The 24,783-nt window shown below is 39.2% G+C and overlaps 1 protein-coding gene across 3 annotated transcripts; it reads left to right on the top strand.

Annotated features, from left to right (window-relative positions):
- The first annotated feature begins 1,632 nt into the window (after positions 1-1,632).
- Positions 1,633-24,298, top strand: LOC137668589 (ubiquitin carboxyl-terminal hydrolase 8-like). 3 transcript variants are annotated; one of them, XM_068410226.1, is made up of 20 exons: positions 1,633-1,786; positions 7,347-7,517; positions 8,198-8,342; positions 8,830-8,915; positions 11,467-11,611; positions 12,191-12,248; positions 12,987-13,128; positions 13,399-13,561; positions 14,799-14,943; positions 15,138-15,358; positions 16,478-17,071; positions 18,371-18,460; positions 19,068-19,148; positions 19,557-19,819; positions 20,416-20,628; positions 21,147-21,357; positions 21,691-21,927; positions 22,477-22,619; positions 22,986-23,118; positions 23,349-24,298. In XM_068410226.1, exons 2-20 carry the CDS (start codon positions 7,414-7,416, stop codon positions 23,532-23,534), a joined length of 3,360 nt encoding a protein of 1,119 aa, XP_068266327.1. In that variant the 5' UTR covers positions 1,633-1,786; positions 7,347-7,413; the 3' UTR covers positions 23,535-24,298. The 3 variants fall into 3 exon arrangements, with proteins under 3 accessions (XP_068266327.1, XP_068266326.1, XP_068266328.1); XM_068410225.1 differs by having other exon boundaries at positions 12,984-13,128; XM_068410227.1 differs by lacking the exon at positions 18,371-18,460 and having other exon boundaries at positions 1,634-1,786; positions 12,984-13,128.
- Positions 24,299-24,783: the final 485 nt, after the last annotated feature.

Raw genomic sequence — 24,783 nt, 5'->3', positions numbered from 1 at the left:
TACTCCTTTCATCTTGTCATAACTTTCTGGAATGACCCATCTTGGCTAAAACAAACAGAGCAGTTCTGACAAAGGCACTTACAAGAGCATTGTGTTATTAATATTATTCAGTTCATTTTCATGTTGTTAGAGTATATCAACTTATTTTGATATTAACCGCTCTGATTACACAATATAGAAGACACAGAGCTGTACTCATTTCTCCCAGAATCTTTTACAGGTCTGATCACTTACATGCACTGCTAATTCGAGATGGAGGATACTGCCTGAGCCTTTCATGGACCCAATACCAACCAACGTTACTGAACCACCAAGTACTGTGATACGATTAAGCCTTCTGGGCAATGAATCAGTAGTATTTTGGAAGGCTCCATGAAGGCAGGCATCTTTCTCATTTTGGCTTCATGACCTCCCTGTTTCCCAGAGTGGCTGGAGGAAAACTGCTCCAGTTCACAAGACATTTCCATTGGCAAAATGGAGCAGTAGGTTAAAGTACCTTAATTGAATCCCCCACCTTGACACAGTTAGGGGACAGAAAGAACAAGAGGACATAGCCTCAAGATTCACCAGGGGAGGTTCAGGTTAGACATTAGGAAGTATTTCTTCTCAGAACGGGTCATTAGACATTGGAACGGGCTGCCCAGGGAGGTGGTGGAGTCACCATCTCTGGATGTGTTTAAGAAAGACTGGACATGGCACTTAGTGCCACGGTCTAGTTGACATGGTGGTGTCAGGGCAATGGTTGGACTCAATGACCCCAGAGGTCTCTTCCAACCTGATTGATTCTGTGATTCTGTGGCAGGACAGAGCATCTTTCTGTTTGTGTAAGATCTCAATGACATGACCTGCCTCACTGACTGACTGGAAAGAGGCTCAGCACCACCCTCTCCCCTCCCTTCTCCCAGTGTTTTAAATCCCAGCATGACTATACTGGCATGTCAGCACGTACCTGCCGTCCCCGAGGTATGATGCTTGTCGTAACACCACAAGCTGCACAGAAAACAGAGTGTTCAACAAAAACCGAGATCTGAACTTAAAATGTCCCCAGTCAATGCAGTTTTCTCTAGGAAAAAAAAGATATTTTCATAAGGGGAGGCGTCTCGCCTTCCCACACCAGATCTCACAGTGCAGCAGAAGGGCCGGTTTAACACCCCATACAAACGCTGGATGTCCCACAAAATGTGACATACCTCAGCGCCCACTTTTAGTGGCCTGGCTTCAGTAACACAAAGTGCCCGGCCATGAAACGAGGAGCCAGACCAGGCAGGGCACAGGCCCACCGTGGGCTGTGAGGGCAGGGCAGGGCAGGGCAGCCTCGGCCCTGTGGAGCGCCCGGGTGGTGGGCGCGGCGAGACGGGGCCGTGGGTAACCCCACGCTCCCCGTGAGCTCTCTCCAGGGCTGACCCTGAGGAGCCAGCGCGGGTGGCGTTGATGTGAGGTGACCCGCCTCTCCCTTCTCCTCCTCACACCACCTCCAGAGCCACTCCCGGCTCCGAGGGCGCTCCGCGGTGGCAGCGGGTCCCCGCCCGCCCCGGCCCGACCGCGCCCCACAGCTTCCGCAGCACAACGGCCGGGCGCCAGCGTCCCGCCGCGTCCCCTGCCCGGCCCCGCGGTGCGATAGGGCCGCGGAGAGTCCCCGCCCCCGAGGGGGAGCGGAGGGCCGGGAGGGAGGAACACCGCCGAGTTCCGCCTCAGCAGCCATGGCCGCGTAGCGTCTTCTCGGCAGCCGCGCTCGGACATGGGCCTGCCCCGGGCCGGCGGGCTGAGACACCGAGTCCCCGCGGCGGTGAGTACGCAGCCGGGCCTGCCGCGCTGGCCGGAGGCGGCGCCCAGGCCGCCGGGGGAGCGAGGCCTGTAGGACAGGCGGACTCGCCTCACGCCCTCGTCCGGCCGCGGCGGGAGGGGGCAGGCGCCCTTGGAGGAGAGCCCCGGCCCCGGCCTCGACGTGCAGGGGCGGAGGCCGCCCTCAAGGGGCTGCGGAGGGCGGGGGGAGCCGGGCTGGGCTGTGCGAGGGAAGATCGGGCCTGGCCCGGCGGGCAGCCCTTCGCCCCGGTGCCGGCGGTGTGACCTTGGGCAGCCCGCAGTCCGCCCCCGCCCCCAGCCGCAGCCCGGCCGAGGTGACGCGGGAGCGGGGTCGGGGGAAGCCGCCGCGGAGCCCGAGAGCGGCCGGGGGAAGATGCGAGGGGAGCAGCGTTTCCCAGCGTGCTCTCCTCCGGCCGGAGCGGGCGCGGTGGCGGGCTGCGGTGTCGCGGAGACTCCCACGGCACCGGCCGGGCCCGCAGCCGCGGGGTCCCGAGTCCCCACCCGGGCGCCGCAGGGTTTTTAACCGCCCAGTTACAAACTTGGAGGAGTTGCCAGCCTCTCTGTAATGTCCCCGGCTTCTTATCACCTATAATGTTGGCGTACGCTTTGCAGATTTGAATTTATCTAAATAAGAAACAAAGCTGTTTGTGTTCTTACTTAGATTGAGTAACTTGCAAACTTCCTGTATAAAATCCAATTTAATTTTTTTTAAGCAACTTAACTTTGTAGTGTCTTCCCTCCCCTTCAGTATCAGTTAAACTGTTGGATGAGTAACTGTCAGAAAGGATTTTCTCACTATGCAAAAAGAGTGGTTCCCAAGCTTGGCGGTGCAGGTAGTTTGCACGGTACATGGCCAAAGACAGACCTGCAATGTGTTACTGCTGGGATGACTGGTAGTACCCAGCAAAATGGTGACAGTTTGAGTACTCTATGTGAGCATAATGGCCTTGCTATAAGAAGCCCCAGTGGTTATAATCACTTGAAGTTACAGGATCATGGCCTATAGTTGTAACAGTACCAGAGCCTGAAATAAAGCTAGAGGGCTCACAGAGGTAAATATGCTAATTGATTGTATAGTTCAGTCATGTTGAAATACTGTATCTCTAGATTAATACTTATAATCTTAAAAAAAACCAACTCTTGTGTACAAAGTACAGACAGTAAAACTTAATTCCAAGAAAAGTGAGGAACTTAATGCTCATGAGAAGCTCATTTCTCATTTGCTCAAGTCTTAGCAACATGTGAATAATGCTTTATTACATACCTGAATTGGTGATGCACAGTACTTAGGACGTCAATTTATTTCAGACTGTGTTAGCGTGTGCTGCTTGCAATGTAACTGCTTCTGTGTGTTGTTCTTGCTAGGGTCATTCCACTTAAAGCTTACTCATATCCTTAGTAAAACAGGCATGATAATTAGATGTTGAAAAACCTGTTACCAACAGGTATGTTTCCCTGTCAGTGTAAAACTATCCATTCTAAGTATTCTAAAGCCCATAAGCATCCAAGCATGACTTCCCTCATTTTTAGGATATTGGCCTGGTTTTCAGCATGCTAAGTAGAAGAAAGGAGTCAGATAATACTTCAGCTGGGGGAGGAACAGATCCACGGTTTTGAGTTTGATCTTAATTTTTAAGGAAAAAGTTGAAAAATCTGAAATAGGTTTTTTTTCTCTTCCTCACAGGACTGATTAATAGTAGATTTAGCTATTATGGCTTCTTCCATCCCTTCTATTTATGGTTTTATGATCCAGTTCTCTCTTCTTGCCGGGAAAGAAGATACTCTCTTCCTTAGAGATGTATGAAAGATCCATATATATAATTGGAAGGATTCATCGATGCCTCAGTGTTGCTGTTGTATTGATATGGTGATTGTAAGCGTGGAGGGGGATGGAACGCTTGGCAAAAGTGAGCGTCATCTAGTCAATACAGCCTGGAGCAGTGAGAGTCTATCCTGATAAAATGGATGTGACTCTGATAAGAAAGGACAGTCTTTGCAGCTCCTCTAGTGGAAACAAATGGAGACCTTGTACAGAACTTGCAGTAGCTGGTCTATCTCCATGCATTTCAGCACTGTATGTTAACTACTCCTGAACGTCTTTATTTGTGCAGCTTATTTTGCTGGAGGAACCATTGAGACCAGGTCAGTGAGGAATCGGATATCTGCAATAATTCAGCTTAAAAATCAGCTGGTTATATTTATATGCAAAGGAGCTGATTTGGATTCTGAAATCAGTGTCTACCCAAAGCCTGCTCAGGGAAGGGGGAAAAAACCCTCATTCATTTGAGCATAAGGGAAAATCAAGTTACAAGCACATCTTAAAACTTAGTAGAAGCTTAAGGAGTTTTAAGGGTGGTTCTGAGCCAAGACTCTTGAGCAGTCAGCTGGCACCCAGTGGTCAGCCTGTAGGTTATAGTTAGGGAATTTTTGCTGCATAAAACTGAAAATGCTAGTTGTAGTTCCATAGTTAAAGTTCTGTAGAGAAGAATGACTTAGAAACTGCAACTGGAATCTCATATTAACTTACGACATATGCTGTATGTGATTCTCTTAAATAGGCTGTTGAGAATTTGATTTTTTTTTTTTAGAAGATGTTATTCCTAATGCATCCTTACTCGTTTGACTGCAGAATATTTTATGAATTATGGTGCTGTGGGAGATCAGAGAGTAATACCTCATTCATAAGATACTGTGGTTAGTAGCCTGTGTTTTGAAAAGTATAGAAATTTCTTCAGATCAAGAAATAGACAAGTTCAATAGTGAACTTACTTTTGGCAATTTAAAGACCTGCAGTTATAACTTACTAACCATAGCAGAAAAACATGGAAAGCCAATTTTTGTTCTGGGCCAAAACTCAGATTTGGCTTTTATCCACTAATTCTACATTTGTATAGATGAGGTTCCAGAAGAACTGCCCATATCAAGGTGTGTCAGCAACACTTGAGAGTTTGCTAGCATCTTTTGCCTTCCATTAAGTGGTTCATCTTCCACATAATCTTGTTTTTTTCCCCTCATATGCGCACAGACACAGTAATGTTGTATTCATATCTTTTTCGGACGACATAGTTACAATATTCTGTCAGAACACAACCAAATACTGCCACTTAAGATTAAGAAAATACTGGTTACATAACAGCAAACATTGAAGATATATTTGGAAAGGACTTTAGCTTCAAAGAAAAAGTCTATTTACAGTTCCAAGGGGGGGAAAAAAAAGCCAGGTAAAGACATGCTCTGAAGGATTACACAAGCAACGCTAAAATCTTAATAAGAGTGAAGCCTTTCTTTGTAATTCTATGAGGCTGTAAAAAGCATGTCTTTGTTTTAGGCAAAAAAGCTTTTAGATGGGAAAGGTCCTTTCCTTTGGGGCAGGGGGTGTGTCTGTTTCTACCCAATGCAGCTCTTCAAAAGAATTTTCTGCCTTGTTTTCAGCACCAAAATATCTCCCTGAAAATTAAAGTTGAACATAAGACACCTTGTATAGAGAAGACAAGGTTTTAAGATGAGTGGGGCATGGGATATGTTATTAATTTTATGTATTAAAATTAGTATTTGAGTACTTGATTATTTATTTCCTAGAATCATCTGAAAATCAGTTTCCTAAGGAAGGATTTTTGACAAGTTTATCAACTTTGAAAACTTGCTGTGTAGTTGGAAAATGAGCAAGTACAGCATCTGTGTTTAAGCAGTAAGATACCTAGCTGGATGTTGTTTAGTCTGACCTTGGCATGCCAGACCTTAAACCAAAGAACCATCCTTAGACATGCATCTTACCTTATTTTTGCATTTATTTCCAACATCAACTTATCAAAGGTTGGGGTTAACTTAGTGTCTTTATTTGATAACCAGTTCCTAGACCAAGAACAGTCAACCTACTGATACTATATGCAGGGATACTTCAAAGACTAACAGCTATGTGCCATGGGAAGGGATCACGTTCCCATCTTGGCTTCTCATTCTTGGCTGCACACGCCAGCTGCTCTCCTTGCACAAGCTCCATAGCCTTTTTGCCTCTTCAGCAAGCCCAATTGGCTCAATGAGAGGCTGGACAAGTACCAGACTAGTATGAGAAAGAGGAAGGGAAATCAAGATCACCTCATTTGGTAGCAGTCAGCTACAGATTCATTCATTTGGGTGAAACTTCACTCTGAGGTCACTAGTAGAAGGTTTTTTGGTCACACTTGTCATGCTGATCATCACCTTGAGGGTGGAAGGGAAACGCCCTACCTTCATCTTGTCAAAGGCCACGTGGGTTTTCACTACTAGGAAATAATTTATTTGTTGGGATCATTTGAGCATCTTTCTTCTAATTAGCTCCCCTTAATTTCTTCAGTATTGCTAGCACCTTAATGTCTCACCTCTTGAGAGGGAGCTCAGTTCCTCCCTTGCCACCCCCAAGGGCTGGAATAGCTTCCTGTGTATTAGATTCAAAGATTTTTAGTTAGCCCACCTATATGAGACTTAATGGACTGCTCTATGCAGAATGTTAGATGAGGTGATGTAACAGTCCCTCTGGCCAAACTCTGCTTAACTATTTCATGGCTACCTGGAGAGCACTTCCAAATGAAAGCAGAAAGACAGTGATACCTAGGAGTTTAAGACCTACAGTATGTCCAGGAAGTTTCAAGCGTGCTTTTACAGTAGCAACCTTCCTTTTCTCAGCTTGTCTCTTACAGAGACATTAGAAGTCACGTTTCCATGGGTGTACTGTGTATTTCCAGAGGTTTGTGCTAAGGTAGTGATAAAATAATTATCCGTTACTAATTTCAGAGTACAGAGAAGTCAGCTAATTTTTCGTAATATACTTCCTGGTGTTATAGTTGAACAAGTTTGCTGGATATAATGATTTTGAACATTGTTAAGTTAGCATTTCTTTTCTTATTCTTCTGTTAGCAGCATATTGCTAACACTCTTGATAAATTACCTAGAGTGGTTTCAAATAATTCTGTCACTTTGGGAGGATTAATTTATACTGTTAATCAGCCACTCTGTTTGCCTCAATAATACTAAGAACTGATAAAAGAGAACCCTTATGGATGATTAACATTTAAATAGTTGCGGTTTAAGCAGCTGCATTATCCTTCTAACTGCTGGCAAAGTTTTCTTTGACTTCTGGAAATACTTTTGTCCTTTTATGCTTGTATTACAAATAATTGCCCAGAATAAGTGCCAGGTTTCTTTTCCTTTTTTGCTTTAAATATATGTATCTTTCTATGTAAGCAATTCTGTTGAAATAGTAGTAATATAGATTGTATAAAAGTGTATCGAAAAGTACTGATGCTGTAGTTTTATAACAACATTTTGCCAGATTGTAGCGGACCAGATCAGATACTAGAGCTCCAACTAATTACCTACAATTAAATTGCATTTAGAATTTTTCTTCATAGCTTAATCTTTAACTGCACAAGTTCCAGATTGTTTTATTCTAGTGCTACTTCACATAAAGTGAGATAGATTAGGTAATGACCCCATACAGGTAACTATAACTGTATTAAAAGTCTTTGGAATGTAATTGGGCTCTCTCTACTTTTTTATCCCCCCAGAAAAATATTGACAGAGACTTCTAAGAAGCTGTACCATCCTAGAAGGGACATAAGTAACAACATTAACATGCCTGCTGTGGCATCTGTACCTAAGGAGCTATATCTCTGTACTTCATTGAAAGATCTCAACAAGAAGACAGAAATAAAACCTGAAAAGACAAGTACAAAGAGGTATATGTGTTTTAATTGATTTTGGCTTAATATTAGAAGTATTAGTGCTACTCTTCTGAGCAGGTTCCAGAACAACTATGTTGTGGATCTAAATTTCCTCAATTATTTCTGTTAGAGAGAAAATTTTTGATAGTCTTACATATAGATCTCTCAACTATCACATCAGATATGCTTACTGCGTACAGAAGGTGACTTCACATACTGCCAAAACGTGACTTGGACAGAGCATGATGCCCATGAAAGTTGGTGTACTTTGAGAAAAGGCTAAATAAATGCAAATTCTTAAGAATGATAAAAAGTTTAGCAAATGTGCGAATAGAAAATATTTTGCCTCTAGCATTTTTAGACAATCAATGATTTCATTTTGTCTTACTATGAATTAGTTTTTCCTCAAAAAAAAAGTTATTTTTAGAAGGGAGAAGTTTCTTGCTAAGTACTTTTTTCCATATTTCAGTATGCTATTTAATTATGGAATATCTTAAATAAGGCTAGTAAACAAACATTATTTGGAGGACCATGATTGTAATTCATATTTAATGAAAGCCTTATATTAAGATGGTAAAATCAAATGCTTAATATACAGGCAGAGGCTGTGAACACTTAAAATGACATCTTGTAATGAAAAGGTGTTTGGGGACAAGTCAACAATCACGTGCTTTACTCCTCCTCTTTGATTTCAGTTATGTGCAGAGTGCCCTTAAGATTTTCAAGGCAGCAGAGGAAAGCAGACTGGACCGAGATGAAGAAAAAGCTTACATCTTATATATGAAATATGTGACTGTTTATAACTTTATTAAAAAGAGACCTGATTTCAAGCAGCAACAGGTATAAAAGCTTTCTGACTGACCTCTCCTGCATTGGTAGAAGTATTAGAAGTACAGAGCATTACACTAATGCACATTCAAAGGATTACGCTGGTATTAAGTAAAGTCTCACTTGTGATGATATTTTTTCCTTCCTATTTTTGACAAGTCTATTGTTAATTGCTTTTACAGTTTGCTTTTAATGCACATAAGGTATGTAACTTGTCAGATCTGTGAATATTTTTTCAGGGAAAGGTATTACTGTCACTTTTCCCATTCAGACTGTTTTTGGTGCAGTTGCCTTGCCTAGCTTTTATTAGTGCTATCGAACAATTTTACCTACAAAGTTATGTTTGAGAGGAAAATATTTTGACTCAAAACAGTTCCTTTTGTTGGCATTAACATCATTATGATACCAATTCTCTGTACCTTAGCAGCTCTTGATATGCATGGAAGTAGGCATTATTAAGCTGTACTATTAATATGTGGGGTGATGCTTGTAATTTTAGGATTATTTTCATTCAATTCTTGGACCTACAAATTTAAAAAAAGCTATTGAAGAAGCTGAAAGACTCTCAGACAGCCTTAAACTCAGGTATGTGCATACAGTTAATAGATAAGATATTGTTAATTATACCAGAAGCCTGTACATGTGCAATTGCAGGTTTTCATGCTGTTTAGTAGTAAGGGATTGCACTTGAGTAGACCTTAGATACCCGAAACTCTTGAGAGCTTAAGTTGTTTATCCACAGAAGTCTGTTTTTAGAGATAATTTTCATCATCATGTACTCCAATAACTTGCCACTGTATACATTGTCTCTTAATTCTTGGTAACTATGATTTGTTGATATTGTCTCCTGTTTTTGTTTAATGACTGATAAAAAAAAAAACCCCACAAGATATAGAATTATAGAACTATATATACACTAGAGATTATCAAGAGCCATTTCCTCCTTACCCTTTTCATCATAAGGTCATCTGAAACCCAATATACTAGTGGATGTTCCTAATATTTACATACATTAAAAAGTGGAAATACACAGTTTTGCCAGTATGTAGTTGAGCTGATGCTAACGGACTTCTGGGTAGCTCATTTACAACTGTCGTTACCTGTCTTTGTGCCATGAGCCATGAAATTGTGTGCTGTAAGGTAGAATCTATCTGTAGGTGATATTTAGTGCAGTATGTCTTGCGTCCAGCCTTATCTGCTTCTTGCATCCTTAGCGACTATATTTCTCTCCCCTTTCTCACCCTTTTAACTCTCTCCCTTCAGCTAGGCACATTTCCCTTCCCACACCCCGCCACAGGTATTATGGTGAAAGCATATTCTATACCCTTAATCCAGAAAGTTAGTTTAGGTGAACAAGGAAATCAGAGTGTAGTTCCACATATATGAAAAGAGGCTTACCAAAGATGTCGTATCATACTATGCATGAAATAATCTTTAGGTTTTCCTTATTTTTCATTAAGAGTCTTACAATTTGACACAGCTACAAGTTCACTGTAAGAGTAAACACTGATAGAGCTAAAGAAAACAAAAATTATTTAGACTTATTCTATAGTAACTTGTGGCTTTTTGTGAAAGGAACAGTTTTGAAAGTTGACACAATTAGTAACTTACAGCTACTCTGGGCAAAATGTATAAAGTTAATACAAATGAAACGTGACTCCTGTGTAACTACAGAAGTGGTTTCAGGGAAATTATTTGTATAATCTCTTCTCCAGGCAGTAGGCCAGCAAATAGTTTAGATGTTAATTGTTAACTAAAAGTGGAGCTGCTGTAGCATCATTTGTATAGGAGTGGGAATATAATACCTACATGAATGACCTACTATGTGCTTCAAAGGCATATCAGTGGGTAAATGGGAAATTGATGGGTAAATATTCCATATTGACTGAATTAAGTTAAAATCTGAAGTATACTTTAGTGCTGTTAACTCCAAATGAGAACACAATGCTCTGTTCTAGCTTGTGATGCCTTAGGCAAATCAGGAAGCCTGTCCACAAAATAAAGTTACAGACTTGCAGCCTCCTTCCTATTAGTGGCCAATTAGTGGAGAAGACTTTGAGGCAGAATTTGATTTAATGATCTAGGTTATTAACACAGTACTCTTGATATGAAACACAGCTGTATTGTCATTTTAATCCTGATTAGGCTAATTAATTAGTAATTCATTAACAATTACTAATAGAGTTTGGTGTTCACGTTTAACTGCTTGGTTCAGTCATCAAAATTGTTAGTTCAAAACATTCTTTTTTGGTTTATGGATCACTAGTAACCCTTAAGCTTCTCAGTTGTATTAAATATAATAGAATGCTATTTAACAGTTGATGTGACTGTACAAACCTGCGGTTGGTGATCTAAAAGCTGTAGTTTGGAGGTCACCGGTTTACAGTATTATGATTGTCCTTACAATGGCAAAAGGCTGGAAGGTTAGTTTTAAAGTCTAAGGCTTTATGAAAAGGACAGCTGTACGCAAGACCTAGGTCTACCAGAGCTCTCAAGTGTACATGATTCTTCCATTGACTTCACTGTAGCCCCGGTGTTCGAAACAAACAGCAGGGACACATGTGAGGACATAACAGTATTTCAAACGCAGCTTACATCCTGGAGGTGACTGCTACCGTGTAGGTAGTTCTGATCCAACTTCTCAGAGAAAGGAAATTTAGATAACTGAACTAACTTACTCCTAACTGTTATGGTTAGCTGTGTTGCAGAACCAAACAAAATACCTGGGATGATTGTTATATTATATTGAAGTTTACCTGTAAGTCACCAATACTTACTCTTTCCTCTAGGAAATGAAAAACTCATTACACTTAGTAACACCATAGCTAAGCATGAGTCCAGGTTTAGAGAAAAACATTAGTTAACCTTCAGAGTAGTGGCTGTGAAACAGGACCCAAAACAGGATGTAAGAATAAGAAAACCAACCCAAGAGTGGGAGAAACAGCATTGTGCAGTCATGGAGGAAAATGGGGTTTGTTGGAATACAAAAATTGACAATACTTCAACTTGCTTTTTAAACTTCAAATACTTCCACCCCACACTCCTGAAGACTTGATGATTCTGATGTTAATTATCCAAGGCTATCCAATAACACAATATTGAAAAAAAGGTGAGCTTTTTTTTTCCCCCCCAATAGATATGAGGAAGCTGAAGTTCGGAAAAAACTTGAAGAGAGGGATAGACAAGAGCTGCAGAAAAAGCAAGAACCAAAAGAGGATGGAAAGAGTTCAGCCAAAAACTCCTCAGAAAGTGCTGCGGATTCCAAAGGAAAAAGCCAAAAGGTAATTGAAGATGTTTACAAACTAAGTCAGACGAAATGTATAGTTTTAATCTAGCCTTTCATCTCTACTAGTAGCTATTTCCAGTTCAGAATCATGTTTTTTAAAATCCGCTTACACTCCCATAACCCTGCTGTGAGATTTCTTTGGAAAATGTTGAGTCCTACCAACCTCCAAGTCTTGCATAGAGTAGTTTTTTTGTAAAGTCAAATTCTGTTTTATAAAGAACTAGCTAGTGTAAGAAACCCAAGGTAACGGTAATAAGGTGGTGTTATGGATAACGTCTCCTAAATAAACTAATTTCTCTGCAAATGCTTCATGAATTTAGTGTAGCACATGATGCTGTCCTAGGCTGTATTGCCTTTTTAACTGGTTTCTGTCTAGGTAGGGCAGCAACCTTGGTATCTTTTTAGTACATTTGTCAACACATCTTTAGAAGAAGCTTTCTTATTCTAGGTTTCTTCCCGTGGCTTAAGTCTGGCCAGTTTCCTTCAAGCTCTGCGAGAGTCAGTGTCTGTTGGCCACCTTGGTTCTGAGCATTAGATATTAAACTAACTTTTTTTTTTCCTCCTTACAACACAGATTAATGGTGAGGGGAAGCATTCGCTAGAAAGAAAGGATGAGTCTGACAGTCTGAGTGGTAAGTGATGCAGTGTTCACACAGATGTGAAAAAGGTCTCCATATACCTATGCACCTATCACTTAAACAGCTGCAGTTCTTTTAAGGAGTTATTTTACAGCCAGAGTATTTTGATGAAATTCTAGTATCCTGCATGTCAGTAACAGCAACTTAGTAATTAACTAAGCTCTGCATTGCAGCCTTCATCACTTGAACTTAGAAAGCCGTACTTAGTTTTTTCAACGGTTTAATAACTAAAGCTGAACTAGCCCTAGAGTGGTCAAAGTAGAAAGAAAAATTTCTCCTCAACTGATAAGAAGAAATCTAGGCAAGGCTGAAATGTGTCAGTTAAATAAGAATTTTTTCCTTTCCCCTCCCAACCTTCTGGTTTTTGTTCCTGTAATTAATATGTGAAAATATTCTCTACAGTTCTTAACTGAAGAGGAACATCTGCAGCATGTAGTTTACAAATGCTTGCCTATATAGCTTGATTTAAATGAGACCACAAAAAGTTAAAACTAGTTTATCGCTGCAGTGTTCAGTATTGTCTAATTCAGCAGATCAGGTGCTAATCACTACAGTAATGGGAGCAAAAGGGCCAATATGTTTATTCGATAGTGTCTCACCTCCATGACTTTGTGGGACTTCTCTGTTCTATTTCATCTGTTTGTAGTCTTGACCGCACCAGTCAGATGTGATCATAGCTATCTCCGTGTATAATGTAGCTTTTGCACCTAATAGCTTCTGTATTTCAAGGAGCAGTCACAGCTGAGAAACTCTTTGCAATGATGTCGGACAAAAATATTGAACTGATTATAATGGATGCTCGAAGACTGAAGGATTATCAGGAATCCTGTATTCCAAGATCTATCAGTGTCCCAGAAGAAGCTATCAGTCCTGGGTATGAAATAATGTTAAATCATAGTGAAATATTTAATTTTATAAGTTTATAAATTGACTGAAAAAAGATTATATGCTTTTAAAACTTGAACACTTATTTTCGGAGTCCCTGATATATTACAGTGGGTGAGATGTATCTGGACAGCTCTGTACTTGCATGTACAGACTTCAAGCGAGACCGTATTTATTTTATCCAAGCACATAAACATATACGGGTAATATATTGTTGGACAAAATGTTACTTGTATGTTTGCCTTTAAATGCATTTCAGAGTTACTGCTAATTGGATTGAAGCTAGACTCCCAGAGGATTCTAGAGATCCATGGAAGAGGAGAGGACACTTTGATTATGTTATACTGCTGGACTGGTTTAGTTCTGCCGAAGACTTAAAGCTAGGAACAACTCTTCAGAGCCTGAAAGATGCACTTTTTAAGGTTGGCAAGTTTCACATTTTGTATTAGCTCATCTGAACAAATAAGAAAGTCTTAAATCACCTATAATTATGAAGTACATGGAGGACTTAATGACACTTTAAACATCTTGGTTCAGTTTTCAAAGACTGCTTATTTTGATAGCAGAAGTGTAGTCTGAAGTTTCACATTCCCATGCTTGTGCTCTGGTAGAGGACAGTGTAATTTATTAAACAGGTAAACAGCAGAATGATTCACTTCCCCTCCTCGACAGCTAGCTCATAAACATGGAGTTCTTGCCTGATAAGTTATTTGGGAAAGTACTTAGTACTGTTTGGCAGGAACATTGTCACCCTCTTTTCTGTATTAGCAGCTATAATTCCTTATTCCTGGGAACTGGCTGGCCACCTGCATAGGTGGGCCGCAGAAGGCTAGCTTCTTTGCAGTCCTATCAGCCAGGCACTTTCTAGAACAGAGGAGTTTTGGTGAAGAAGATCCCAGAAATATTTTGAGCATCGTTGACTTTTGTGCATTATTGAAAATGACTCTTAGACAAACATGAATTTAAATTTGAACTTCATCACTGCAAGGAGCTTATAGACTCACTATTAAGCAGACACTCAACATTTGCAAGTCAGGACTCTGGCTATGGCTGTGTTGTCCCTACTCTTAATATAGGTGGCTCCTGTGAAAGACTGCACGTCTTTCTGTTACCTAAGCATTCAAGACTGGGGTTCAGAGATAGTTGAGGCAGTTCTCCCTGTTTATTGCTTTACAGAACATTCTCTGACCCTCTGTGCCCTGTTCATGTTCCAATACTGAGGACCTCAGGAGGAGGCTAGTCTGGAGCCTGAACTCTCAAGGGTTTTTCAGAAAGTTAATGTTATGCTTTCTAAAGTCAATGCCCCTAATCACTCAGCAAATTTGTCAGATAAGAAACTGAAGCAAATATTATAATAATTTTCTGCATGGAGGATCATTACCTGAAGTAGTAGTAAGTGGTTCTTTCTGTACTGGAAATATTCAGACCCTGTTGTAGGTAGAACCAGGAACCTAACTGTGTTGGGCATTCTCCAAACACAAAGAGGATCCCTGTTCCCCAAAGGGTTTTTGCAGCCTGTTTGATTCTTATATTAAAATCTCAAAAGTAACCTGTCTCTTCATGTAATGACTAGACACAGGAATTCAAACGACACTGTTACGTTGTAAAAGTTTCTCTTCTATTTTTAAATCATTTAAATTAAAACTTTTTTTCTTATAGTGGGAAAGCAAAACTATACTGCAGAATGAACCTTTAATTCTAGAAGGAGGTTATGAAAACTGGCTCCTTTGTTTTCCCCAGTACACAACAAATGCTAAAGTAACTCCACCCCAGCATAGCAGGAGTGAAGCAGTGACTGTTTCTTGTAAGTATAAAGGATGACCCCTCCCCACCAAGTGTTTGATATTACTGGATGCATCTTTAATTCATGCCAGTATGTTTGGGATAGGCTTGTTCTGCCTAAATTTAAGTTCTGGGGTGTAATGTGGGGGTTATTTTGCTTTTGTATTTTTGTTTTAAGAGCGCGCTCATGCTTCCCTTTTCTCCCCCCTCCTAAAGTGGATTTTACATATCCATCTCTGGAAGAGCCATCTCCTGTTCCACCTGTTGTTGCTATAAAGCTATCTCCAACAGAAGCGATTGAAAATGAAGAAATGGAAGATAATTTGGAAGAGAGACTAAAATCACTTAACAGACCAAATGTACAGGATGCTGCTGTTCCAAAATCTGACAGTTCATTTGTAGTTAATCCAGTATTGATTACAAGAAGTATCCCCGAGGTAAGCTGTGTTTCAGAGTTACTATATGGTTAACCTACTAGAGACCCACCACATGCAGAAGCCTAAATCCACAAAGAAACATACTCAGTATTTGTTTAAGCCTTGTACATAAGTACATTGGTACAGAGACTATTGGTGGTCTGTGACACGATGGTAACTAACCTACAGAACTTTATGAAACTGAATATACTTAACATAATCGCAGAGCTTTTCATGCATATTTTGATACGAGCACCTGAGAAATCGAAGGTCAGCAATTGATCGTTATTTCAGAAAGTCTATAAGCCAACTTTTCTACTCAAAACATACATACGATGAAATACAGGGAGGGCAGTTAGGCCATGGCTTACCTTGGCTATTCCAGAGGTCTACTTTCCAATAACTGTACTTTCCTTCAAATAATAAAACATTTAGGTGGTTTCTCACTCCTGGCCCAGTAGTGAAAGTATAGAGATTTGTTTCTTTCCTTTCATGGGGATAAAGTTTTCTTAAGATAGCCTTGTAAACTCCTTGCACTAAAATCCTGTTTTCCTTAGGAGGCAAAGCTAAACTCAAACCCTTCACTTTCACCCTTCTAGATACTGCCTTTAATACAGATTTCACCCACAGGACCCTAAACCTTATTTCTGTTCTTCCCTGAACTAGCCTAGCTTTTATTTCTTCGGAACTTCCACTTCAGCATTAAAAACCCCTTACTCTCCTATGTCTGAGCATAAGCCAGTCTTAAATACCTCTTCCCATCAAGCCAATCTGCATTAATCACATGCTCTGTCACATGGCTGAGAGCACCAAGCCCAAATTAGGCTGCCTGATTGCCCTAAAATGTTCAGCTTTGCAAGCTTGAAAACAAAGAGTTGCAGTAATCAGTGCTTAGTGCTGTCCTTGTGGTTCTGTAGGGCTTGTTGATTCTTATCTCACATCTGGAAGTTAAGTGAATACCTAATTTTACTAACAAGCAATTTGAATTACCAGATTTAATGAAATTGAAAGTTCACTATCTCTCTGGCAGAAGTCAACTTTATATAATCTTTATTTTCTTACAAATCTTACTTAAAAGAAGCTTAGCTAACAGGGCAGTAATAGCTGTAGTGAATTGTTGTTCTACACTTTGTGTTACAGGTTGACCGTACTAAAAAGCCTTCACTAAAAATCCCTGATGATAACAGACCAAAATCTGAAAGTACAGTCAGCGACAACCAGCCTGTTGAGAATGGACGAATAGTTCCAGACCGGTCCACCAAGCCATTACGTGATGCAAAGAGCATTCTGACAGAAGAAGAAAAAAGTCGTGTACATGCAGAAACTGCTGCTCTGTTAGAGAAAAACAGACGGGAAAAAGAACTTCGGGAGAGGCAACAAGAAGAACAGAAAGAGAGACTCAAGCGAGAACAAGAACAAGAAGAACAAAAAGCAAAAGAAGAACAGAAAGAAAAGGAACAGAAAGAAAAGCTACAGCAATCCAAAGAGGACAGAGAAGAGGAGAGGAATGAGCAAATAAAAAGAGAACAGGAAGAAAAGGAACAAGAAAGAGCACGCAAAGAAGCAATAGAAGCAAAAAAACAAAATAAAAATGAACTAGAAAGCTTTGGTGCAAAAAGGATTGAGATTGACAAAGTATCTGTGGAAGAAAGAGAAAAGGGAACCCAAACACCGGAAATGCAGAGACGTGCTCTGGGTGATACATCTCAGACCTTTGTGACTGTTTCAGGCAAGGTTAGTGAAAAAGAGAAAATCATCACCAAATGTGGAGTAATTATTCAGGATGATTTGTGAGTGCATACTCTAGTATCAATCTAGAAATTTCAAATACGTCGTCAGATTTTTATTTAGGCCATTTTTACATAAATGTAGAGGAGAAAGTTAAAACCAGGACACAGATAGTTAGATTTTTTTTTTTTTTTTTTCCCAAGACAGCCTCGATTCTTGCTTGTTGGGTGGGCAGCATGGAATCCCTGTAGGATGATAAAACTTCCCACTGACATGGAGCTAGAAGGCATGGTTCATAGGCTGCAATTCTCTGTTTCAAAAATGGAGGCATGGTGGCATTTTATCTCTTTATACCAGCCCAGTACTGTATCCAATACTGTTGTAACACATGCCAGGGACAGAATTATATCATAAGAAACTCTTTAGTGCCCCAGCTGCAGAAATGCTGATATAACAGGATTTTGTTGACTGGCATAGGAAGCAAAGCAATACCCTACTCTATTATTTTTGCTGTGAACAGTCCACTTCCAGCTCTTGGTAGAGGGGTCACAGTTCCTTCCTTCCTCAGATTCTTGAAAAAAACACTGCAAAATTTCTAAGAGTGTAAAAATCATCTGATCACGAAACAGGAGCCATTTGTGAAGCTGAGTTAATGACAGAACAGATGTCTTTAAAACCATGTCTCAAGAATATGCATTACGATATTTTTCTCTCCCTTTGCAACTGGAGTTGTTATTTGACCAAACTTTGATGCTTGTGCAATGCAGATGCACAAGGAAGCCAACATAAATCTTCCTGGGCAACCTTAGCACACTCATTCTTGAGCTGTTGTTTGACTGACAGAGCAACTTCCCATAATCCCAAAATGACTGCCCATGATAAAATAAATTCATAATGTGTTGGCTTCACAGTTTGCCTTTTTCATGGGGAGGCTTTGTCAGAGTGAGAAGTAAAAGGGGGAAAAAGTCTTTCATTTAAAAAGAAATTGTAAACCCCATAGCTTTTAGAGGGGGAAAGTGGAGTAGGTGGAACTTCTGCACTTTATTTCTGAGCTCTTTAAACTACATAACAGACTGTCTTATGTAATACAACATTCAGCTACAACGGCTATTCCAACAAATTGCCTGTAGTATAGACTGGGAAGAATAAACATGGTATGTAGATACCTGCCACTTCTTTGTGGCATGTGCATTTAACAATCAAAAAAGAAAATTTAACTCTGCTTTTTCCCCGTTTTGCCTTATCAGCATTCTTTACTGACATTCCAGATGAAAACTGAAAGCCTTCTCTCAAAATCTTTTACAGCAGACTGGGGTTAAAGGACAACCAGACAGTGGAGCTCAAAAGCCAGGACCCCTTAGAGAGGATTCTGAACAAGATACTGAAAGACTTAAAGTAAATACAATGTGTTGTATGTAGCCAAAACCAATCAAGCGCAGACGATTTATGATTATTATGTTGAAATTCACCTCATTTCAGTTTTTAAAGTCATCATCTTAAGAAAAGACTATGCCATGTTTACAGCTGTTTGTTTGCTTTTTTCATTTGTCATATTCATCTGAAAAAAATATTTGAAGCTTTCATTAGAAATCTTCATATATTTCCGATGGCATTAACGTGCATTCCACGCTTGTTCGTCATCTCACCCATACTCCGCATACCGCTTTGAAAGGGAGAAAAGATCATCCATATGTGTTTAGCAGAAGCACATTTTCTAATTAAGTAGCTTCTTTAGGGAAGAAATTGAGTATTCAGACTTTTGTGAGACTGAATTGTCCTTTTTTTTCTGGAGCATGTCAACAAATGGATTTTGTTTAGATGGAGTGATGCAAAATAGTAGTACTATATTACCATTACAATAAATTGTATTTCCAGCTGTAATCAAGGATTTCTTATTGAACTGTTTTGCATTAAATCATGTAACTATATAGGGAAAGTCACAGGTAGCTTGCTGCTCTGCATAAGTAACTGTACGTACCTTACATTTCCGTTTATTTATTAGTCTCAGCGGGAGCCATTAATGAGAGCGCGAAGTGAAGAAATGGGAAGGATAATACCAGGACTGCCTGCAGGCTGGGCAAAGGTAACTTTCTATTCTGATGTTATAGTCAAGTTGCCTTGTGTAGTTTTGTAATGCATTTCAATTGTGTCTTATTACTAAGTTAGATAGCTTGATTTTTAATTTTTGAATTTTTTTTTCCCCTTCAACTTCCACACATTTGTTTTCTGAATTTTAACAATGTTTGTAATGAAACTAGGAGAGCTCATCTGCTGTTTCTGGTACTAAGCAGTTGCTGTTTAATATGCACTTTGGTGAAAGTGGTGCCTTCCAGTAAATTTAATCCACTAAGTATTGAGGCCAGTCATGACTGTTAACATCTCAATGTTTGAAAAACTCATGCACTGTTCTTACAGTAGTTTAAAAATAGGTAAGTAAGTTAATGATGGATTTTTACTTGTTTTTGAAACAATTTGGTTTTTTTTCCCCAAGTTTCTGGATCCAATCACTGGAACCTTTCGTTACTATCACTCGCCAACAAATACTGTTCATATGTATCCACCAGAAATGGCTCCTTCATCCACTCCTCCATCAACCCCTCCAACTCATAAACCCAAGCCACAGGTGACTGTTGAACGAGAAAGAGAACACTCCAAACTGAAGCGCTCCTACTCTTCCCCAGATATAACCCAAGCCATTCAGGAGGAAGAGAAGAAAAGAGTTCCTGTAACTCCTGCAGTCAATCGTGACAATAAGTACGTTTGATAAGTTATATCACAACTCATGCAGTATGAGAGCATATAGGACTGTCTTTGTGTTTAACCAACTGAAATTCGTTAACATTTTCTAAGTAGGTTTGACAGGATGCAAGAGTGATAGACTTAAATTTCATTGCTAAAAGTTCAATGTACAGGGCAGTTATCTTTTGAGAATTAATATCATTGTTATGTATTAACATGAGTTTCAGAGGTCACAGTGTAATTGGACAATAGTTGCTTTTTAAGTGGTGGTATTTGTGTTAACATATTAAATGCCAGTTTTCTGACAGCTTGTGAAATGCAGTTTTCAGTTTTTAAACTGAGTTAAATCAACAGCTAATACTTCATCTGTGAATTTAAAAAAAAACAACAAAAACAACAACTGATGGAGCCCATAACTCAACCTCATTATAGGGCAGTGTATATGGCTTTCTCATTCTTGCATTGACTGGTCTTAAATACCTTAAATGATGGCATTTGGTGACGTCTTGTGCCAAGATATTTCGTTCCCTGTGAGGGAGGGCGGTTCTGTTGGCTTAGGTGCACAGCCTTGTCAAGTCTGAGACTCCTAAAAAATAATTTCTTCCTTACAGACCAGTCTGTTACACTAAAGCAGAAATTTCAAGACTCTCTGCATCACAAATTCGGAATCTTAATCCTGTGTTTGGGGGATCGGGACCAGCTCTTACAGGACTTCGTAATCTAGGGAACACGTGCTATATGAATTCCATATTACAGTGTCTGTGCAATGCACCTCACCTGGCTGATTATTTTAACAGAAACTTGTATCAAGATGATATTAACAGGTAACAATCTCTTATTCTCATCCTTTAATTTATAATTGAAGGAAAAAAAATCTGCCTTTACAATTGTTAATTTAAAAAAATCACTTAGTGGGGTTAAGGGGGGGTTTTGGTTTTTTAAGTAGGAGACAAATGCTAATTTCTAAGTGTCTTGACATTTTCAAAGTTCGTGTATGTGACAAAATAGGTTTTACTGGACGGTCTTCATTAAATTGTGCTTACCACATTCATAAATGTGAGTGTACTAGAGTCTCCTAAAACCAAACAGAATATTTAAATAGCAGTTTACAAAACAAGCTGGAAACAGCTGTACCTTCCATCAGCCCAGTCTTGGAATATGGAACCAAATTACAGTGCCAAAGTAGAGAAAAATATTAACTCAATCTAACAGCCAGTTTTTCTTAGTCTAAAGAAATTACTTTGCAATTGGGATAATGACTTGAATTCATAACAATATTAAAAAAGAAGTTATTTGAATGGCTCACTTTTTTTTTTTTTTTTTTGTCTGTTTAATTGTATAGGTCAAACTTCCTGGGACATAAAGGTGAAGTGGCTGAAGAGTTTGGTGTAATAATGAAAGCTTTATGGACAGGACAGTATAAATATATTAGTCCAAAAGACTTTAAAATTACAATTGGGAAGATTAATGACCAATTTGCAGGATACAGCCAACAAGACTCCCAAGAATTGCTTCTCTTTCTAATGGATGGCTTGCACGAAGACCTAAATAAAGTAAGCAAAACACTTGTAACAAACTATACATGTCGGATGATCAAGAGAAATAAACTTTAAAAAGACCTTCTTATTTCATAAGAAGATGATGTTACTGGAACCTTGTATAGAAGGAAATGCTAGTGTTCAGAATTAAAGTAGAAATTGATTTTGAAACAGTATAAGGTACTGAAGGGAGTAATGTAAGAAGCCTAACTAGATGAGAAATGGATGGCTACACTGACACGTTTAAATATTCTTGCAAATATTCAATAGTATGCTTCCTATCGATGAGACTTTCTATTTTTATGTATGTTACTATACAGCTATGGTATTTAAACTTCTGTTATTCAGGCTGACAACAGGAAAAGATACAAGGAAGAAAACAATGATCATCTTGATGACTTCAGAGCAGCAGAACTAGCCTGGCACAAACACAAACAGCTCAATGAATCCATTATTGTGGCCCTCTTCCAAGGCCAGTTCAAATCTACAGTGCAGTGTCTTACATGTCACAAGAAGTCCCGGACCTTTGAGGCTTTCATGTATTTGTCGTTACCGCTTGCATCCACTAGCAAATGTACACTGCAGGTACGATGGCACTAGAGAGAAACAGTTCTTGAAGTAAAAACATTTCTCTGTGACTTCATATTATGTTGCTTCTGCTCAGCATCTTGTTGAAGGGGTTGGTCAATATTCCAGCTTAATTTCCACTAACCTGAAACATGAACAGATCTGAGTCTTCATTATTTTTTAATTCTTCTAAAATTTTTTTTAAAAAACAAAAAAGGCCGTTCCTTAAAAGTTTTAAAATACAAGCAGGGTGGAAATACTGAAGCCGCAGTAGCAGAAAAGACATGTATAGAATTTATTTTTGTAGGTCATAGTATAAATATTTTGTGGTTTTTAAACAAAATATTGTAGGTATACTTTGAAGGACTTGCAGCTAATTAACATATGAAGTAAAATTTACTTCCACACATGGATTTAACTCACTTTTCCTCATCTTTGTCAAATATAACATGCAGATAATTGATGCAGGCTAACACCCAAACAGGAGACAAGCATTTTTGCTATACTTTCATAATCACGTGAAAGTGTTTGTATTTTGTCACAATCTGTGTTTGTATTTTGTTTTAGGAATGCCTTAGATTGTTCTCCAAAGAGGAAAAGCTCACTGATAACAATAGATTTTACTGTAGCCATTGCAAAACTCGAAGGGATTCTTTGAAAAAAATAGAAATTTGGAAGTTACCACCTGTTCTTCTTGTGCACTTGAAACGGTAAGAGAAACAGTGATCAGTGAAAATTAATTACGATGAAGTGACCAGACTGTGATGGAGATTAATTGTTCCCTTGCAATAGCTAATTAGAGAAAGTTCCAGATGTATTTCCAGTTGTAATGTTGTGGGAATTTTATTTTCATCCGATGCCTGTTTTATTAGGCTGTAGCTCCCGAAGCACTTTTACAAGTAATCTCTTTTCATTTGTGCTAAGAAAGACATGGGAAAGCATTAACAGAATTGGGGGCCAAATGCTTTAGTTGAGATGATGCCCTGGTTAAAAACTGGGAAAACAAGCACGCTTAACACTCCTAAATAGCTTGTGAACAACCTGTAACTTTTAACAATGCTTTTTTAATTCTCCAGATTTTCCTATGATGGAAGATGGAAGCAAAAGCTTCAAACTTCTGTAGATTTCCCATTGGAAACTCTTGACCTTTCCCAGTATGTTATTGGTCCAAAGAATAACCTGAAGAGATACAATCTGTTTTCAGTATCAGTAAGTAACCATGTCACGTTTCAAAGTTCAGCTGGTCTTTATGCCCAGACTTGGGTTAGCCTGTGTGATTCATCTAGTTTTCTAGGCTGCCTACCTGGTTGCAGATTAAGTTGTATTCTAAACAGAATGATCAGTATTTAGTAAAAATCTCACGTTCTAGTTTATTTCCCTAACTAGGGAAGCAATGGCAGGTTTCGAGGCCATTAATTCTTTTCTTCTTATGTTTACAGAATCATTATGGCGGGTTGGATGGAGGGCACTACACAGCCTACTGCAAAAATGCTTCAAAACAACGCTGGTATAAGTTTGACGACCATGAAGTATCTGAGATCTCAGCATCATCTGTGAAATCCTCAGCTGCATATATTCTCTTTTACACTTCTTACGAACAGCGAGCAGTGGATATGGCCACCTAAAGTACTGTGGGTTAAGAAAACTGGTTTCCTTTTTATAAGAGCAAAGTAGGTATGGGAACGCATATAAATATGCAAAACTATGACAAACATAGTCACTTACAGTTATGGGGATGGTTGCAGCAGCTTTTCTGCAAGCAGACTCTTGCTGGTCAGTACTAGTGCTCAAAAATCAGAAGACTGATTAATAATGCTTGTGGTAATACTGCCCTCTGTGAAACCATTTAAAAAGCATACTTGCATTATCATTTATTTAAAAAACAACTATATTTTTAGTCTGCTCCAAAATTAAATTCTAGCTTAGTCATCTGATATCTATTAACAAGTAGTTTAAAATGTCTTAAAATCCCAAGGCATATCTTGACTTTTTTTTCTTTCACTGTTATGGCCTTTTCACATTTCTAACCTTAAGTTTGATTCTACTGTGAATACTCTAGAATGATGTAAACAGTTAGGAATGTATGTGTACATATTGATTGCATACTTGCACATCAGAACGATGTATATAATGTTCTCTTTTTTTGTGAGAATCTCTCAAACTCAGAGGATTGTGTTTATTTGCCAGCTCTAAGTAATTGCAACACTACTTAATAAAAAAGCAGAGCTGTACTTTTTTTTCTGTTAGCTTTTGTCAATATTTGTGCACTTCAGAGTTATTCTAAACAGACAAGATTTTCCTTTTTAATTTTTTAATATAAATTTTCATGTACACATGCATTAAAAACCTTAATGAAGAAATGATTGAAAAATATATCCTGTTAAATGTATGTTTGGGTTTGGTGTTTTCATTGACTAGTTGTGTAATGGTCAGGATTCTACATAATGACAGTCTGAATCATACTCACACAGTTTAAAGGTTCTTCAGATGAAAAAAATACTACTTTGTGTAAAACTGATTAGTTTAGAAACTATTTTAGTTGCATCTTGTGCATTTCCCTGCTCTGGATTTGGGTTAGTTTTTCCCTCTCTGATTTGGTTGGCATTCAAAAATCTTAAATCCTACATTCTGAGCTTTCATCTGTCTACATGCATGTGTCTTGCTGATGGAATTAAGACCAGGACTGATTGTTTTCCAGCAGCTCACAAGCTGCAAATGAATTTGCAGTGCCAGAAGGACAAAAACGACAGTACTAGAATCATATCTCTCTCTTTCTCTTACATTAATGGTCACTTCATCCCCCGCTGTCTTCTGAAACACATAGCCTCAGTGGTCTGGTCGTATGCTTTGACCTTCATATCCTACTGTCAGTAG

The sequence above is a fragment of the Nyctibius grandis genome, chromosome 11 (assembly GCF_013368605.1).
Source record: "Nyctibius grandis isolate bNycGra1 chromosome 11, bNycGra1.pri, whole genome shotgun sequence".
Taxonomy (NCBI): Eukaryota; Metazoa; Chordata; class Aves; order Nyctibiiformes; family Nyctibiidae; genus Nyctibius; species Nyctibius grandis.
This window is presented reverse-complemented; position numbering and strand designations above follow the sequence as displayed.